Here is a 14,550-nt window from a genome sequence, read left to right on the forward strand (position 1 = left end):
CCCAGGACAGGTACAGCATGGGGTTAGATACAGAGTAAAGCTCCCTCTACACTGTCCCCATCAAACACTCCCAGGACAGGTACAGCACGGGGTTAGATACAGAGTAAAGCTCCCTCTACACTGTCCCCATCAAACACTCCCAGGACAGGTACAGCACGGGGTTAGATACAGAGTAAAGCTCCCTCTACACTGTCCCCATCAAACACTCCCAGGACAGGTACAGCACGGGGTTAGATACAGAGTAAAGCTTCTCTACACTGTCCCCATCAAACACTCCCAGGACAGGTACAGCACGGGGTTAGATACAGAGTAAAGCTTCTCTACACTGTCCCCATCAAACACTCCCAGGACAGGTCCAGCACGGGGTTAGATACAGAGTAAAGCTCCATCTACACTGTCCCCATCAAACACTCCCAGGGCAGGTACAGCACGGGGTTAGAGAATAAGGTAATAAGAAACAGGAGCAAGATGAGGCCATTCAGCCCCTTGCGTCAGCTCTGCTACTCGATCAGGTCGCGGCTGATCTGTTTCTGGTCTGAACCCCACTTTCCTGTCTGCCCCAATAACTCTTGCTGATCAATAATCTGTCTAACTCAGCCTTGAATCTATTCAGTGACCCGGCCTCCCCTGCTCTCTGGGGGAGAGACTTCCACAGACTATCGACCCTCAGAGAGAGGAAATTCCTCCTCATCTCCGTCTTAAATGGGAGACCCATCATTCTGAAACTGTGTCCCTCATTCTAGATACCCCCACGGGGGTGGGGGAAACATCCTCTCAGCATCTCCCCTGTCAAGCCCCCCTCAGAATCTTATCTTTCAATAAGGTCACCCCTCATTCTTCCCAACTCCAATGGGTACAGACCCAACCTGCTCAACCTCTCCTCATAAGATAAACCCTCCCTCATCCCAGGAATCAGCCCAGTGAACCTTCTCTCAACCCAGGAATGTCCCTCCATAAGTAACATCGCCACTGATGGCACAATAGAGGTGCTGGGGAAACTGGGGGCTGTGCAAGTGGGCCTGAACTGTTGGAGTGTGGCAGTCTCGGAGGGTTGGAGGAGTTTTTACAGGGATTGGGAGAGTCTCCTCAAAGCCACAATTGACCGGAAGCATCAGCAGGGGCAGAAGGGACATTGAAGGCAATCCCGAGCGTTGGGAATTCGAGGCCACCTGAAAGGTTAAGGAAATTGGGCTTTTTCCTCATTGGTACAGACGGCTGAGTGACACCTGCGAGATGGGGAAGGGGTAATTATCCGGGTTGATCCAGGGAGCGAGTGAGGAATGTAAAGGGAAGGGATTGAACTCGGTGTGTTTTCATAGCGGGAGGGGATGGGAGGAATATGGTGGGGCAGGAATCATAGAACCTTCCATTACCAAACAAGGCCATCACACCTGTGTCAACTCTTTGGAAGATTAGCCCCACTCCCTCCTCCTCTTTGCCCCATAGCCCTGCACATGACCCCCCCCATCAAACATTTATCTAATTCCCCTATTGAATCTGTTCCCTTACTGGGCTACGGGGCTGCAGAGTTACCTGGGGTTGGTCTGTAAATTTAATGACAGACCTATTGAGCCCGTTGACCCTAAGATCATCCGTGGAATTGGACCCGGAGTGGGCAGTCTCAGGATAAGGGGGCCAGCCATTTAGGACTGTGCTGAGGAGAAATGTCTTCGCCCGGGAATCTTTGGAATTCTCTACCCCAGAGGGCCGTGGATGTTCAGACGCTGAGTAGGTTTAAGACGGAGGTCGATAGATTTTTTTTGCGCTCGAAGGGGATCGAGGGATCTGGGGATTATGGCGGAAAAATGGGGCTGAGGTCAGTTAAGGTTAGCAATGACCTCACTGAATGGCAAAAGACCATATGACCTCCCTCCGCTCCTGTTTCTTATCTCCTACTGTCCCCTTCACACCTCCACTGACAGTTAGTGTGGCGGAGGACCAGAAACTGGGCTCGGTTGTAGATTGTGGCTCAGCCATAACTCAGTGGCCCACAGTCAGAAGGAAGGCCCCACTCCAGAGACTCAAGCCTATCACCAAGGCTGACCCCTTGGCAACACCGAGGGAGCACTGCACTGCTGGAGATGCACTGTCTTCCAGATGACACGTTCAACTGAGTCTCCGTCTGGCCCCCTCAAGTGGACAATCCTGTCGTACATTTCACATCCCAGAGCTGTGCAGACACGGCGCTAATGTCTGTGTGCGTAGGAACTCTATATACAATGCTTCAAAATGTCTGCTCCATCCTTCTAGCAGCTTCTCGCACTAGCTTCCAACCTTATCGAGTTAATTTAATTTTCTCGGAGGCAACACCCGGGATTAACTAACCGAGCACAGTGAGCATCAAAAGTAAACACACTCACATAATCAGACACGGACAATCGAACACGACAGGCCCCACGGCTGCTGTTGGAAGGAGAGCTGGGTGGGTAGGTGGGTGGGGGTGGAGTTTCCCTGATGTCCGGGGCAAATATTTATCCTTCAGCCCGAATCACTAAATCACGTTTGGCCTGGTCATGATCACCATTGCTGCTTGTGGGAGCTTGCTGTGCACAAATTGGCTGCCCCATTCCCCGCCTACGCTTCGGGTAGAAGTACTTTCGTCGACGAGCATTTTGGGGGCGTTCCGAGGTGGTGAAAGGCGCTACAGAAATACAAGCTTTCTCTTTCAGTGGCGCAAATGTCCCTTTGCCCCGGGAAGCGGAACTCACCCTCCCTCCCTTCTCTTTCTCTTCCAGCGACGCAGAGGCCGGGTTTCGAGGGGGGCGACGGCGGCCGGAGGATCCCGCCCCTCAAGCCGAAACGCAGCCCCAACACCCAGCTCTCCGTCTCCTTCGACGGAGGATCAGCCCTGACCCCCGGGGCGCCCGGCCCCAGGTTCGGCCCCTCCGCTGACCCTCCCCGGGGCTCGGGGGAGGAGGAGGAGGAGGAGGAGGGGGAGGGGAGGAGGAGGAGGGAGGAGGAGGAGGAGGGGGAAGAGGAGCCGGTCTACATCGAGATGGTGGGCGACGTGTTGAAGGAGCAGGGCCCGGCCGACGAGGACTCGGACCACGGCGAGGCCATCTACGAGGAGATGAAGTACCCGCTGCCCGAGGAGGGCACCCGCGAGCTGAAATGGAGCAAGTTCTCCCTGTCCAAACCCGGCGCCCCAGGGGCTTTCGGCCAAGGGGGCTCCAAGGCCCCTCACCAGCCCGACCCCAAGGCCCCGCCCCACGCCATTCCTCCCCCCTTCCCGAACCTCCTCCTCCACCGCCCGCCCCTCCTGGCCTTCCCCCAGCCCGCCTCCCAGAAGACCTACAGGGCGCTGGCGACCCTGGCCAACCAGCCCGGCTCCAAGCTCCCCGTCCCGCAGCCCGGTGACCCCGGGGCGCATCCCCCGGGCGGCCCCCCAGCGCATCAGCAGCAGCCCCCTCCCCCCAGGGCGCCGAGGGAGGAGGGCCCCCTGACTCAGGGGGGCCCCCTGGCGCCCTCGGGCCGGGCCAGGAGCCACTCGACCCCCCTCCCCCCTCAGGCCTCGGCTCAGCACCGGCCCGAGCGGGAGCTGCCCACCTCCCACACCATGAAGGCCCTGGGCCCCTCGGCGCTGGCGGCCCACCCGGCGCACGGCTACCAGAAGGCGGAGAGGGAGAAGCCAGCTGCCTCCTTCAGCATCGTCTCCTCCTCGGTCAAGGTGACCACCCACTCGCTGCTGGCCCAGCTTCCCGGCGACCAGAAAGCGGACAAGGAACTCCCCAGCCTCCAGAGCATCTTCTGCTCGGTCAGCAAGGCCGGGGTTGGCCCGAGGCCCCTCTCGGGCCTCTACAAGATGCCAATGGCCCACGGCCTACTGGACCACACCGGCCTGCCCGCCCCCGGCTCCATGGTGTGGCCTTACCTCCCGCTGGCCTGCAAGCGGCCCCCGGCCTACGACAGCCTCAAGGCCGGCGGCGCCCAGAAGATCTGCCCGGCCGCCTACCACTCGACGGTGAAGACCCAAGGACAGGACCGGGCCCCAGGCTTCGCCAGCGTCTGCTGCTCACGGGCGGTGACCAACATCGAGGCCCGGAGCCCCCCCACTGCCGGGGAGGGTCTGGCCAGCGCCGGCCACAGCTGGCAGTGGAACCTGTCCTGCGGCCGGAAGGCACAGGACCTCGAAGGTGAGACCATTTGGTGCCCAGTGAGGGGGGCAATTATCCACCTCCAATGGGCGACAACGTTCGGAGACAATGCACGGGGCTTGGGGGGTGGGGGTGGGGGGGCAGGTGGTGTTTTGGGGGTGGGGGGGGATGTGATTTTTCAGCCAGGTTTCCATCCCCGCTCCCCTCGCCCAGCCCATGTCAACAGCCATGGTTCGGGTGGTCTGGAACATTCCGGAACACCATCCCTCTCCTCAGCCCCCAGCTTAGCAACAGGGAGCCGGTGATCCGATTGGCTCCAAGAGTTGATCCGGGGGTGGGGAGGGGGGCAGACACTGAGGTTGGCTCCCTGCCCTCTGACCTGTGACCTTGCTGATTGTCAGGGGAGGTGGTTGGGGGAGGTGAGGGGGTGGTGGGGGGGGGTTGGTGAAGGGGATCAGGGGTCAGCGGCGAGCCACCATAGGCCCTCTGCCTCTGGGCAAGCGAAGGGGTCATTGAGCCAGGGTTCCAGTTCTTGGTGGTTATCCAGTCACGCGTGTCTATCCGTCTGTGTGCATGTTCCTCCGTCTGTTGGTGTGTTCCTCTGTCTGTTGGCGTGTTCCTCTGTTGGCGTGTTCCTCTGTTGGCGTGTTCCTCTGTCTGTTGGCGTGTTCCTCTGTCTGTTGGCGTGTTCCTCTGTCTGTTGGCATGTTCCTCTGTCTGTTGGCATGTTCCTCTGTCTGTTGGCGTGTTCCTCTGTTTGTTGGCGTGTTCCTCTGTCTGTTGGCGTGTTCCTGTGCTGATAGGTGAGAATAGGTCAGAGGCATCACCTCCAGGTCAAGCCAGGAGGCAGCAGGAGAAACGCAATGAACCTTAACCCCCCCTCGATGGCTGTGCTCCCATTGGAGCCTGACGTTGACCCACCAAGCCAAGTCCAGGCTGCTGATTGGTCAGCTTTGCGGCCAATACAAACTCGGCCTTGCAGAACCTATTCCTGCCTTACCAATGGCGAGAGTCGGCGTGTCCGAGTCTCCTCCTCCCCTCGGGGTGCAGGTGTCGCAGAAGCCAGCAGGCCTGGCTCAGGCTTCGCCATTTAACTGTAGGAGGCATCACAGCTGGGCCTGCACTTCCTCCAATATCTGCACAGAGCCTCCTTTCCAGGGTAGGGAGAGGCGGGATGGGGCGGGGGGGTGAGTCTTTAGATCTTATCTCCAGAACCTCTCCCTCCCTCCCAGTACAAGGCTGACCCTCCGACACCCAGAGTGTGTCTGTACTAGCCCACTCTCCAAGGCACCTTCTCAAAGTGCAACAGCACAGAAGGAGGCCATTCAGCCCTTTGTAAGAGCTATCCAATTAGCCCCGCTCTGCTCTTTCCCCCAGAGCCCTGCTACGTCAAAGGCGCTATCTAAAGGCAAGTTGTTGTTTTTGTTGAGTGTGCCCTCTTGCTGAACGGCCTGACATTGCTTCCGCTTCACCAGCAGGAGGCGCCCCCGGCTGGAGTGGGGCCAGCGATTCCCTGGATAAGGAGGAGAAGGCTTCTGGAATACCGGTGAAATCTCAGGGACAGGACGGCTCTTCGGTCAAGGGGCCCTCGCGATCGGGGCTGCCCCAGCCCTGCCCGATGGCATGCCAACGGAGCGTAGGTAGGGCAGCCAGCTACCCTAGATGTGATTGGCTCACTGGTTGGCCCCCCTCCACAAAGGGGCCAGACTGACACTCCCCATCTCTACCCCTCCCCCTTCCCACACCCCACCCTTTGCTGCTCCGTGTGCCGCTCCCGATTGTCCGTGTGCTGCGCGCAACCCCGGACAGCCAAGCTGAACGACTGTGTGAGGCATCACCACCAGCCATGGCTGCTGATCAGGAGTGAGATCCTCAGCTGATTTGTTTGACAGTATCTGAGACTACCACCAGCTGAAGTGTAGCCTCTCTCCCCTAGCCACAGGCGCTCCAGATCATCCACATGAACTCTGCCACGCAAGAGTCAGTTCAGATTAATTTCCCCTCCCCCCCGCCCCCCCCCTCCATGCTTTCAAGGCTTGTGAGCCCCTTTCAGTAAGAGGCAGCTCCCTCAGGCAAAACTCAACGTTAGCCACCTTACTAAACCGAGCGCACATCCCTGTCGACGCAATCTCACACCCTGCTTTCTGTCACACGTTGGTCTCCATTTTTTTTCTCATTGTAAATTCCTATGTAAACGTGTCACACCGTACTTACAGCCTCCAGCCAGCAGAGGCGCTTAACTACGAAAAATAATACATTTAAGTACTACAAAAAGATAAAAGGAGCATAGGAACAGGGGGGAGGCCATTCGGCCCCTCTATTCTCTTCTGCCTGTCAATCAGACCATGGCTGATCTGTGACATAACTTAATTTACCTGCCTTTGTCCCATATCCCTCAGTACAATTGCTGAGCAAAACTCGATCAACCTCAAATTCAAAATTTACAACTGATCCAGCGTCAATTGCCGTTTCCAGGAGAGAGATCCGAACTTTCGCCACCGTTTGTGTGTAGAAGTATTTCCTAATTTAACTCCTTAATGGTCTGGCTCTGCCCCCGAGCCCTAGACTCCCCCAGCCAGCAGAAACAGCTTCCCTCTACCAGCCCTACCTGTTCTCCTTAGCGTCTTGAAGTTAAATCACCCTTTGAAAAAAACAATAAAGAGGGGAGGGGGTGGGAAATTGGAGGCTTGAGAGAAAGCTGGCAAGAAATATCAAAGCAGCTGGTGAGGCTTCCAAAAGGGAATTAAAAAAGGAAGGGAGTAGCTAAAGTGAGCGGGGGTCCCTTCAAAGGTGAGACTGGGGAGTTAATAATGGAAAACGAAGAAATGAGACACTTTGAAGTCTTTTTCTCTCTCAGAAGTGCGTTAATCTGTGGAATTCAGCAGTGGAGACTGAGTTGTTGTTCGACAAGGGAGACAAGGGTTACCGGGTCGGGGGGGGTGCAGACAGGATAATGGGCTTAAGGCCACAATCAGATTAAGCAATCAAGCAGGTTCGAGGGGCCGAATGACCTACTCCTGCTCCTAATTCTCTGATCTTATTAACCTTCTAAATTTCAAGGAGTAGAGCCCTGATTTGTCTAATCTCTCCTTGTAATTTAAGCCAAGATATCAAAGTTAAGGTATCGTTCTGGCAAATCACTTAAATTACTGACTGAATTGTGTCAGCAATCTCAGGTCCGATTATAACCCCCGCCCCCCCCCCCACTACTCCCCACCCCCAACACCACCCCACATTCCCAACTAATTCCCGTCTACCTGAAGCGTAACCTTTGACTCCCCCTGTATAGGGAGATCGACCAATCAGAGCGCTCTAACTCTGTGGAGACAGTGGTGAGTAGGCCATTCGGCCCCTTGGGCCTGCTTGATCTGATTGTGGCCTCAGCTCCACTTTCCTGCCCGCCCCCCCCACCCCCCCTATAAGCCTTGACTCCCCTCATCAGTCAACAACCTGTCTAACCCAGGCTTGAAGATATCCAGTAACCCGGCCTCCACTGCTCTCTGGGGGGGGAGAGAGAATTCGACAGACGAATGACCCTCTGAGAGGAGGAATTCCCCCTCACCTCCGTCCTAAACGGGAGGCCCCTTATTTTGAAACCGCTCCCCGTAGTTCTAGGCTCCCCCACCTTCCCTCAGCGTCCACCCTGTCAAGCCCCCTACCCGCCCCCCCCTCAGAATCCGAGATGTCCTCTCAGGGAGGGAAGCCACGTGTCTTTACCTGGACCGAGCTACATGTGACTCCAGTCCCAGGCCAATGCCGTTGAGTCTTAGTTGCCCCCCTTAAGAGGCCCTAATGAGGCACTTAGGCCTGGATTTTCCAGCCCTGTCGTTGGGTGGGCCCAGCCAAAAGCCCATTGGTTTTTGGGTGGGGCTGGACGATCCCAGGATTGGGGTAGTGCCGGGAAAACCCTGCCCTTCGTCTCCCAGCTTCCCCTCCGCCTGCACACTTCAGCTCAGGTCAAAGGTTACGCCGGGTCACACCAAAATGGCTGACCAGGCTGCCAGGAAAGGCGGGAGGCCTGAGGATTGGCAGCAGTTTAGAATCCAGCAAAGGAGGACCAAGGGACCGATAGCGAAAAGGGAGAGGAGGATATGAACGCAAGCTGGGGCGGAACACAGAGGCAGAATGTAAAAACTTCCCACGGGACGTGTAAAGGGAAAGATTATCGGGGGCAAACGTGGGCCCATTACAGGCGGAGACAGGAGAATTTATAAACGGAGAGCAGGGAAATGGCGGAGAAACTACACAACTACTTTGAGTCTGTCTTCACTGAAGAAGATACAGAAAATCTCCCGGACATATTGTCGCTGGACTAGTATTCCCAGAGACCCAGGCTAATGCTTTGGGGACCTGGGTTCAAATCCCACCACGGCAGATGGTCTGATGGTGACCATGAAACTAGTGCCGATTGTTGTAAAAACCCATCTGGCTCATTAATGCCCCTTTAGGGAAGGAAATCTGCCCTCCTCACCTGTCTCCAGACCCACAGCAATGGGGTTGACTCTTTAAATGCCCTCTGACCAGGGACAATTAGGGATGGGCAATAAATGCTGGCCTAGCCAGTGATGCCCACATCCCATGAATGAATAATAAGTTAGCATGTAGGTGCAGGAGGCAATTAGGAAGGCAAATGGTATGTTGGCCTTCAACGCGAGGGGATTTGAGTGCAGGAGTAAAGATGTCTTGCTGCAATTGGACAGAGCCTTGTTGAAGCCACACCTGGAGTGTTGTGTACAGTTTTGGTCTCCTTATCTAAGGAAGGATATACTTGCCATAGAGGGAGTGCAGCAAAGATTCACCAGACTAATCCCTGGGGTGGCGGGATTGTCTTAAGCGGAGTGATTGAGGAAACTGGGCCTGTATTCTTTACAGTTTTAAAAAATGAGAGGTGATCTCATTAAAACTTACAGGATTTTTACAGAGCCTGACAGGGTAGGTGTGGATAGGATGATTTCCCCCCTGGCTGGTGAGTCTAGAACCAGGGGACACAGTCTCAGGATACGGGGTCGGCCATTTAGGACTGAGATGAGGAGGAATCTCTTCACTCAGAGGGTGGTGAAGCTTTGGAATTCTCTCCCCCAGAGGGCTGTGGAGGCTCAGTCATTGAGCAGGTTCAAGACAACTCGATAGATTTCTGGAGACTAATGACATTAAGGGATATGGGGATAGTGAGGGAAAGTGGCATTGAGGTAGAGGATCAGCCATGATCACATTGAATGGAGGAGCACATTGAACGGACCGAATGGCCTCCTCCTGTTCCTATGTTCCCGGCCAATCAACACCTCGGTTTTACAATGTTTTAAATCCCTCCATGACATTGCCCCCCTCCCTATCTCTATAATCACCTCCATCCCTCCGAGATCTCTGCGCTCCTCCAATTCCAGCCTCTTGCACGTCCCCTCCCGATTCCCATCGCCCCACCATCGGCGGCCGTGCTTTCAGCTGCCTGGGGGGGCCCTGAGCTCTGGAATTCCCTCCCCGAACCTCTCCACCTCCCTCTCTCCTCCTTAAAACTGACCTCTTTGACCAAGCTTTGGGCCTCCTGTCCCTCATGTCTCCTCCTAGGGCTCAGTGCCAAATTCCGCTCGCTAGCGCTCCTGTGAAGCATCTTGGGATATTCTCCTATGCTGAAGGTGCTATATAAATGCAAGTTGTTGATGTATCAAACCACTTTCAGGCCCAAAAAGGGGGTGGGGCAATATCCCAAGAATGAATAGAAGAAGATTATCCCCTCTCAATGTGGACTGCACCATCCCTAGGGTCAGATCAAGTCAAGGCAATCCATCCCCACTCTCAGCGAGTTACCGATAAGGTATGGAATTTTCCGGCGTCTCTGGCTAATGCTTTCCTCTGACTTTCTCTGCAGATTCTGCTCTCGGACATCGCCTCGGCCGCTCAGCCTCCACTTCAGGTGTGCGTCACCCCCTGGCTCACCTGCAGCGACAGTGCAGCCAATCCCGGGAGAGCCCGAGCCAGGTAGGCCAATGTGTACGGACTTCCAACCTGTCGGAACCAGACAGAGAGGGGATGAAAGAGAGAAACAGAGAGAGAGAGAGAGAGAGAGACAGAGAAGGGGGAGAGACAGGGAGAAATGTAACGGGTTGAAAGGTTATGGGGAGAGGGCGGGAAATTGGAGTTGAGGCCGAAATGAGATCAGCCATGATCATATTGAATGGTGGGGCAGGCTCGAGGGGCTGAATGGCCAACTCCTGCTCCTAGTTCTTAAAGAGAGAAAGAAAGTGAATAAGAAAGAGAGAGAGAGGGAGAGAGAGACAGAGTGAATGAGAAATGCAGAAAGACAGAGAGACAGATAGAGAGAGAGAGACAGAGACGCGGAGAGGCGGAGAGAAAATAGAAGATAGACAGAGTGTGAGAGACAGAGACCAAAAGAGAGAGAGTGAATGAGAAACAACAGATCAGAGACAGAAACAGTGAATGAGAAACAGAGAGTGAGAGAGAGTGAGAAACAGAGGGAGACAGGGAGACAGAGACTGGGATTTTCCAGCCTCGCCCGTTGCCGAGATTTTCCGGCTTCACCAAAAAGTCAATGGGCTTTTGGCTGCCCCACCAGATCCCCCCTCACCCCCAGAATGTCACACTACGGCGGGGATAGGAAGTCTCGCCCTGAGAGACAGGGTCATGAACAGAGAGAGGGAGACAGAGAGACGGCGACAGAGAGTCAGAAAGAGAGAGAGAGAGACAGAGGGAGAGAGAGAGAGAGAGAGACAGAGGGAGAGAGAGAGAGAGAGAGACAGAGGGAGAGAGAGAGAGAGAGAGACAGAGGGAGAGAGAGAGAGAGAGAGACAGAGGGAGAGAGAGAGAGAGACAGAGGGAGAGAGAGAGAGAGAGAGAGACAGAGGGAGAGAGAGAGAGAGACAGAGGGAGGGAGAGAGAGAGAGAGAGATGGTGGGAGAGAGAGAGAGAGAGAGAGACAGAGAGAGAGAGAGACAGAGGGAGAGAGAGAGAGAGACAGAAGGAGAGAGAGACAGAGAGAGAGACAGGGAGAGAGAGAGAGACAGAGGGAGACAGAGAGAGAGAGACAGAGGGAGACAGAGAGAGAGAGAGACAGAGGGAGAGACAGAGGGAGAGAGAGAGAGAGAGAGAGACAGAGAGAGAGAGAGGGAGAGAGAGAGACAGAGGGAGACAGAGAGAGAGAGACAGAGGGAGAGAGAGACAGAGGGAGAGAGAGAGAGAGACAGAGGGAGAGAGAGAGAGACAGAGGGAGAGAGAGAGAGAGGGAGACAGAGAGGGAGAGAGAGAGAGAGAGACAGAGGGAGAGAGAGAGAGAGACAGAGGGAGAGAGAGAGAGAGCGCTAGCACAACTTTAAAGAATCAGGGAGAGAGGGTAAACAGATATTTGGACGGAGAGGCAGAGGGAAAGGAGGTCTCAAAGTGTTATACAGCCAATGAATTGCTTCATAAGCGAGGTCACTGGTGTAATCCAGGAAATGTGGCAGCTAATCGGTGCCCCACAAATAGTATTTCAGAGAAATGAAGAGTTAGAGAGTTTTCAGTGGGGTTGGTCAGTAGAGGGAAGCCAATCCAAGACCCCAATCTTCCGGTGGCTGAGGGATGTTTAACATTTCACCCAAGGCACGGCACCTCTGACAATGCAGCACTCCTACCCTGAGTTAGTGTCAGTCATGGGTCAGCTCAGCTGATACCTCTCCCTCACCTCTGAGTCAGAGGTCATGAGTTCAAGATCCACCCAAGAGACTTGAACACATAGTCCAGGCCGACACTCCCAGTGTGGTACTGAGGGTATGCTGCACTGTTGGAGGTGCCATTTTTGGGGCTTATAGGTGGCAAGTAACATTTGTGCCACACAAGTGCCAGGCAGTGACCATCTCCAACAAGAGAGAATCTAACCATCACCCCTTGACATTCAATGGCATTACCATTGCTGAATTCCCCACTATCAACATCCTGGGGGTTACCATTGACCAGAAACTGAACTGGACTAGCCATATAAATACTGTGGCTACAAGAGCAGGTCAGAGGCTGGGAATCCTGCAATGAGTAACTCACCTCCTGACTCCCCAAAGCCTGTCCACCATCTACAAGATACAAGTCAGGAGTGTGATGGAATACTCCCCACTTGCCTGGATGAGTGCAGCTCCCACAACACTCAAGAAGCTCGACACCATCCAGGACAAAGCAGCCGCTTGATTGGCACCCCATCCACAAACATTCACTCCCTCCACCACCGACGCACAGTAACAGCAGTGTGTGTACCATCTACAAGATGCATTGCAGGAGCTCACCAAGGCTCCTTCGACAGCACCTTCCAAACCCACGACCACTACCACCTAGGAGGACAAGGGCAGCAGACACATGGGAACATCACCACCTGGAAGTTCCCCTCCAAGTCACTCACCATCCTGACTTGGAAATATATCACCGTTCCTTCACTGTCACTGGGTCAAAATCCTGGAACTCCCTCCCTAACAGCACTGTGGGTGTACCTACACCACATGGACTGCAGCGGTTCAAGAAGGCAGCTCACCCCCACCTTCTCAAGGGGCAATTAATACTGACCTAGCCAGCGACGCCTACATCCCGTGAACAAGTTTAAAAAAATCTCCTGCTGCAACCGAGTTCCAAGTCGAGTAGTTTATAAGGATATAGAGGCTGGAGAAAGTGCAGAAATCATTTACAAAGATGATACCAGAACTGAGAGGTTATAACTATCAGAAAAGGCTAAACAGGCTGGGGCTCTTTTCTCTCGATGTGAGAGGGTCCGAGGGGGTGACCCGATCGAGGTCTTTAAAATTCTGAAGGGGTTTCGATGGGGTCGACGTAGAGAAGATGTTTCCACTTGTTGGGGGGGTGGGGAGACCAGAACTCGGGGCCATCAGTATAAGAGAGTCACTAATAAACCCAATGGGGAATTCAGGAGAAACTCCTTTACCCAGAGAGTGGGGAGAATGTGGAACTCGCTCCCACAGGGAGTGGTCGAGGTGAATAGTATCGATACATTTAAGGAGGAAGCTGGATAAACACATGAGGGAGAAAGGAATAGAAGAATAGGCTGATAGGGGGGGATGAGAGGGGAGTGGGAGGAGGCTCGTGTGGAGCAGAAACACCAGCACGGAGCAGATGGGCCGAATGGCCTTTTTAAAATTTGCTGTAAGAACAAGATTGGCATCTCTATTGGCTAACCTTTTACACAGGAACAGGAGGAGGCCATTCAGGAGCCTGTTCCACCATTCAGTTAGATCATGGCGGACCGTGTCTTAATCCAGCTACCGACCTTGGTTCTGTAACCCTTAAACCCCCTTACCCAACAGAAATCTATCAGGCTCGGTTCTGACTTTTTTCCAACTGACCCCCTCTAGCCTCACCAGGTTTATGGGGGAGAGAGTTCCAGATTTCCACTCCCCTGTGTGTGTGAGGAAGTGCTCCCTGACATCACCCCCCGAACGGCCTGGCTCGAATTTTCCCCGCTTGTCCTGGACTTCACCCCCTCCTCTCCTCCCACCCCCCCACCAGAGGAAATAGTTTCTCTCTATCGACCCTATCGAATCTTTTAATCATCTTACACCCCTCGATTGATCACCCCTTAACCTTCTGAACTGGAGGGAACATAAACCCGGCCTGTGTAACCTGTCCTCGGAGTTTAACCCTCTGAGCCCCGGGATCATTCGGGTGAATCTGCACTGCCCCCTACCCCCCTCCCTCCAAGGTAAATAAATCCTTCCTGGGGTGTGCGGGGCCCAGGACTGAGGGGTTATTGTGAGGATCCTGATTGGTGCAGCGCGTGGTCCCTTTAAGGTTGCCCTGCGGCATCTTAAAGGGGATGTTGGCACGTGTGACCTGGGAACTTTGTTCTGAAATGTTAGGGGTACAAAAGACCAGCACTTAACACAACCCCCCGCCCCCCCACCCCCTTAAGTCTCAAGCCTGGCTTTGCCGTTGGGTGTTGCTTAAAAATTAAAAACTAAAAGCTTTTAGACGAATTCCCTTTCGGCTCCGCAGGGCCTCCACCAGCAGCCAGGGCCGAAGGAGAAGGACGGGAAGCTTCTGGAAGTTATCGAGCGCAAGCGGTGCCTGTGCAAGGAGATCAAGGCGCGGAGGAGGCCGGAGAGGAGCCTATGCAAACAGGACAGTATGCCCATCCTTCCGAGCTGGAGAAAGGGTTTGGATTCTCGGAAGTCTGGGACACCCCCGTGCCAGCGGCAGCACACCGTCCTATGGGACACGGCGATTTGACAGTGCCCGTTCCATCCCCCACCACCCCCCCGACAACCCAGGAGCAAAGGGCACGGTCGCCTTCCCCACAAGTAAGCGCGACCTTTGAACTCCACGGACCAGGCCCTCAGGCCTAGGTCGTCGGCTCTCAGCTGGGGCTCGGGGAGCCTGGATTGTAAATCGCCATGACTACCCACCCCTTCTACTCACCAATACCCCCCCCACCCCTGCACCCCCACCCCCTCTCTTTCCTACTGGACCACCC

The 14,550-nt window shown here is 54.8% G+C and overlaps 1 protein-coding gene across 1 annotated transcript in view; it reads left to right on the forward strand.

Annotated features, from left to right (window-relative positions):
- LOC144673211 (neuronal tyrosine-phosphorylated phosphoinositide-3-kinase adapter 1-like) overlaps positions 1 to 14,320 on the forward strand; it is a 28,023-nt gene extending 13,703 nt beyond the window's left edge. Inside the window, exons 4-7 of the mRNA XM_078535158.1 lie at positions 2,736 to 4,133; positions 5,573 to 5,734; positions 9,961 to 10,070; positions 14,073 to 14,320. Coding sequence (XP_078391284.1) covers positions 2,736 to 4,133; positions 5,573 to 5,734; positions 9,961 to 10,070; positions 14,073 to 14,306 — 1,904 coding nt within the window. The 3' untranslated portion in view covers positions 14,307 to 14,320. The remainder of the gene's footprint in view (positions 1 to 2,735; positions 4,134 to 5,572; positions 5,735 to 9,960; positions 10,071 to 14,072) is intronic.
- The last annotated feature ends 230 nt before the right edge of the window (positions 14,321 to 14,550 follow it).

Source organism: Cetorhinus maximus, unplaced genomic scaffold (genome assembly GCF_964194155.1).
Source record: "Cetorhinus maximus unplaced genomic scaffold, sCetMax3.hap1.1 HAP1_SCAFFOLD_315, whole genome shotgun sequence".
Taxonomy (NCBI): Eukaryota; Metazoa; Chordata; class Chondrichthyes; order Lamniformes; family Cetorhinidae; genus Cetorhinus; species Cetorhinus maximus.